The sequence below is a fragment of the Entelurus aequoreus genome, linkage group LG01 (assembly GCF_033978785.1).
Source record: "Entelurus aequoreus isolate RoL-2023_Sb linkage group LG01, RoL_Eaeq_v1.1, whole genome shotgun sequence".
Classification (NCBI taxonomy): Eukaryota; Metazoa; Chordata; class Actinopteri; order Syngnathiformes; family Syngnathidae; genus Entelurus; species Entelurus aequoreus.
In genome coordinates this window covers 15,730,862-15,735,861 of record NC_084731.1, presented here as the reverse complement: position 1 = coordinate 15,735,861, position 5,000 = coordinate 15,730,862, and the positions used below count along the sequence as shown (strand labels likewise).

The 5,000-nt window shown below is 38.5% G+C and overlaps 1 protein-coding gene across 1 annotated transcript in view; it reads right to left on the bottom strand.

Annotated features, from left to right (window-relative positions):
* Window positions 1–2,473: 2,473 nt before the first annotated feature.
* The window catches only part of synpra (synaptoporin a), a 21,520-nt gene continuing 18,993 nt past the window's right edge, over window positions 2,474–5,000 (bottom strand). The window contains exons 5-6 of the mRNA XM_062044494.1: window positions 3,560–3,751; window positions 2,474–2,763 (exon numbers count right to left, since the gene is read on the bottom strand). Coding sequence (XP_061900478.1) covers window positions 2,527–2,763; window positions 3,560–3,751 — 429 coding nt within the window. The 3' untranslated portion in view covers window positions 2,474–2,526. The remainder of the gene's footprint in view (window positions 2,764–3,559; window positions 3,752–5,000) is intronic.

Below are 5,000 nucleotides of genomic sequence, written 5' to 3'. Positions count from 1 at the left end.
CGCTGGCATACTTTAGTCAAGATAAACCCTTTTTTGTATTTTGTTGTAAGTCAATAGACTATATTTACAGTAAAACTGATACAGAATACAAATCTTAACATGGATCAAAAAAATAATAATTATTGGATAAATAATATATTATTAAATATGCTCCCTGTTGGTTTAAAAAGTGAAGGCATGGCATACTGTAAATATTAGATATCTTGTCATGCTCCCCTGACTGTTACTTACAAAAGACCAAAACATACAGTGGGACCTCCAAGGTTAACTGCCTGAACTATAGTTTCCTCACTTTTATCAGGCCAAGGCACATATTTAAAATGAGAAAAATCTCATGGCACACAGCCAAACAAAAATGTTGCAGGAATGGTGGATACACTTGTGAGTACATCCTGCCATTTAAAAAAAAAAGAAGAGCTTTTAATTAATTCATCTCAATTTGGAGATTGCTGGATAGAAATGTGGTAACAGTGGAAGTACAACAACATAATAGTGTGAGAGTCCAGTCCATAGTGGATCTAACATAATAGTGTGAGAGTCCAGTCCATAGTGGATCTAACATAATAGTTTGAGAGTCCAGTCCATAGTGGATCTAACATAATATTTTGAGAGTCCAGTCCATAGTGGATCTAACATAATAGTGTGAGAGTCCAGTCCATAGTGGATCTAACATAATAGTAAGAGTCCAGTCCATAGTGGATCTATCATAATAGTGAGAGTCCAGTCCATAGTGGATCTAGCATAATATTGTGAGAGTCTAGTCCATAGTGGATCTAACATAATAGTGTGAGAGTCCAGTCCATAGTGGATCTAGCATAATATTGTGAGAGTCCAGTCCATACTGGATCTAACATAATAGTGTGAGTCCAGTCCATAGTGGATCTAACATAATAGTGTGAGAGTCCAGTCCATAGTGGATCTAACATAATAGTGTGAGAGTCCAGTCCATAGTGGATCTAACATAATAGTAAGAGTCCAGTCCATAGTGGATCTATCATAATAGTGAGAGTCCAGTCCATAGTGGATCTAGCATAATATTGTGAGAGTCTAGTCCATAGTGGATCTAGCATAATATTGTGAGAGTCTAGTCCATAGTGGATCTAACATAATATTGTGAGAGTCCAGTCCATAGTGGATCTAACATAATAGTGTGAGAGTCCAGTCCATAGTGGATCTAACATAATATTGTGAGAGTCCAGTCCATAGTGGATCTAACATAATATTGTGAGAGTCCAGTCCATAGTGGATCTAACATAATATTGTGAGAGTCCAGTCCATAGTGGATCTAGCATAATATTGTGAGAGTCCAGTCCATAGTGGATCTAGCATAATATTGTGAGAGTCCAGTCCATAGTGGATCTAGCATAATATTGTGAGAGTCCAGTCCATAGTGGATCTAGCATAATATTGTGAGAGTCTAGTCCATAGTGGATCTAGCATAATAGTGAGAGACCAGAATCAGTCATCAGAATCAGGTCATACACCAGCTTATATTCTTGTCTTCATGAAAGAAATGAATGTTAAACATTCTTGTATTATCATTAAACACATTTAACTAACAAAAATGTATCTTTCATAAATAAATGAATATAAATGAATAAGGTAGATCCCCTCCACTTGGTCAATTGAGAAGTAACTGGCCTGCAGAAAAAGTGTGGCCACCCCTGACTTAAACAATTCCAGTGCAGTTAATCAAGGTTTAATGACCTTAGAACATCTACTTTTAGTCTCTGTTGATCATTTGGAGAATACATATTTTGAAATGACAACAAATTAGAAGTGGCGCACCATGCCTGGAAGCACTTTGGAGATCCCACTCTTGATTTGCACAAGGTACATAAACATCATGCACAAAGTCACCATTTTAAAAAACATTTTCCTTTCTTAAACATAACCCAGAACACAGAAATGATTGATGCGATTGAGAAGAAAGAGTGTGTGGAGGGAGAGTGTGATCAGCGCGCCTGCAGGAGCAAAGGTCACCGCCACTGTCGATGGTATTGAGGGAGGGGCCTTAACCCGGCGTTCGGTTCATCCCGCAGCGCCAGTTCTGCTTACCAAAAGTGGCCCACTCGGCTCACTTCATTCCAAGCCAGCGAGCCAGGCCTCTTACCCATTTAAAGTTAGAGAATAGGTTGAAATCGTTTCGGCCCCACGGCCTCTAGTCATTCGCTTTACCAGGTAAAACTGCATCCTTGAGCCTGCTGTCCTGGGGGACACTTCGGATGGAACCAGCTTTCTTTAACTAGGTCCAGCACCACACGGGGTTTTCCCCATTTGAGTTGTTGTTCGGCAGAAAGCCTCGCGGGGTGCTGGACCTACTTAAAGAAAGCTGGTTCCATCCGAAGTGTCCCCCAACCCCACCCTCAACACCATCGACAGAGGCGGTGACCTTTGCTCCTGCAGATGCGCTGATCACACTCTCCCTCCACAGAGTGCCTGGAATTTTTTTTTTAACACATCATCGACATCATTCCTACGTTAAAATGCAGAAATGCCACTCGAGATACAGAACGCAGCGAGAAACTACATTTGATTGGCGTAAGAGGAAAGACCTCCGACCTGGCTGTACTCAGACGGCAGAGCCTGGTCTCCTTGGGTGCTGTAGCTCCCGGACCGATCCAAACTTTCCTGGGTGAAGGGGCCCGCCTGCTTCTCAGAAGCCCCTCCCACAAACCTGGCAGCATTCTTGTGCCAACCAGTCTCCTTGAAGACAAACCAAATGTTCCCCGCCCACAGGACAAAATTTAGGAACCCAAACACCTGGAGAGAGATATGAGAGAACACAGTTAGGGCCTGATCTACAGCGCACACTATAGTTGTCTCGATACCAGTATTTTAGTACCGGTACCAAAACGTATTTCGATACTTTTCAGTACTTTTTTAAATAAAGGTGACCACAAAAAATGGCATTATTGGCTTTATTTTAACAAAAAATCTATTTGTCTGCCACATGTCCCACAACTTCAGGAAACAGCACAGGTTGGCCTAGTGGTTAGAGTGTCCGCCCTGAGATCGGTAGATCGTGAGTTCAAACCCCGGCCGAGTCATACCAAAGACTATAAAAATGGGACCTGTTACCTCCCTGCTTGGCACTCTGTGTGGTACATAGAACATCAATTTCCACACTTCTATTAGCCCCGGGTCCAGTGGACCTGGACATCTTATATGTATTATAAATGTGTAGGGGTGGTATATGGTGTGTGGTCATTAAATATGTATTCCGATATATGTTCTTCACAGAAAATGAGCCAAAGTCAGTGAGTCTCAGTTTGAAAAATTAATTAATTGTATCATTTTTCTTTGAATAAAAAAATGAAAACGTGTCCCACAGACCCGAACACCACACAAGGGTGGTCCCAATACGTCAGTCTGCACCACTTTTGCACTTGTTACCAAGTCTAGTGCGGTATTAGCAGATCCCCCGCAACACGCTCACTATTGTACCCACAATTGTATTACTTTGCGCATGCCGTTTAGTACTAGATCTTTGTAGCTCAGGCCCTATGTTGGCTTTATATTGAAAGTTTTGTCATTTCTCCCCCGAGTGGTTACCTACCACTGAGGTGTTGAGTCCAGACCAGCGTGGTTCCTGCACAGAGCCACATTTATTGGTCTGCACTTTGCAGGCCGCGAAGAGGAGCTGAACCTCATCTGGATCTGTAGCTACCTTGACATCAGACAGAGCTTTGGCCCAAGCAGAGGAGCTGACGAGCCACATGAAGGAGAACACAACCGTGGTAACGAAATCCTAAGGACGTGCGAGAGGGAAGAGACATAAATGCAGACATTGATTGGTAAGTCAGACATAGGAACTAATGTCTTCTTTCCAGTGTTAGAAATGACATGTTTTTATACATCTTTCTATAATGTTCATTATGATCTTGAGGGTTGTGTTTCCTAAAGGTCTAAGAAGGTCTGTGTCTGTATTGGGTTCAATACTGGTCGTTGTCTTCTCAGGGCATTGAATCCATGGCAACTGGACTGTTCTGATTTGTTTTAGGAGATGATTCGCCTCGCAATTGAGTAGACTTCATCAATTCATGCTCACAGACCAGGTAAGACAGCTCTAGTCTGAGAGGATGGTGCTGGATCCCGAGTATTTACCCTGTGATAGGGAAATTTGCCCTCAGGGTGGAAATTGTGAAATGTTTTTGATTCCATTTTCGATTCTGCACTATTTTTGGAATATTGGAATTATCGTTAAAAATCATTATTATTATTATTAAAATCACTATTTTTGTTTTTTTCGCTCTCTAACATGTAACAATAGTCTCCTTACATGCAACGCAATGCAACTAATGGGAGCAATCAATTCTACTTTTAAATCACTTTAAAAATGCATTCAAACACTGTCAACAATACTTCATTTACATTCCATAACCTGTATAATAACCAAGGTTTTGCCACATTTGTATATAATATATTATACAGTATATGTATTTATATAAAAGTATATATACAGTATATATAAATATATATGTGTATATATAAATGTGATAGGCTCCAGCACCCCCGCGACCCCGAAAGGTACAAGCAGTGGAAAATGTATGGATAGATATATACATGTGTATGTATGTATGTATGTATGTATATATATATATATATATATATATATATATATATATATATATATATATATATATATATATATATATATATATATATATATATATATATGCATTTTTATATATATATAATGTCTATTAATATATGCATTTATATATATATATATATATATATATATATATACATTTGTAAATATGTCTATATATATATATATATATATATATATATATGTATATATATATATATATATATATATATATATATATATATATATATATATATATATATATATATATATATATATATATATAACTATGTCTATATATATATGTATACATATATGTGTATACATATATGTATATATACTTATGTATATATACATATATGTATACATCAGTGGCGTGCGGTGAGGTTCATGTCAGGTGAGGCAC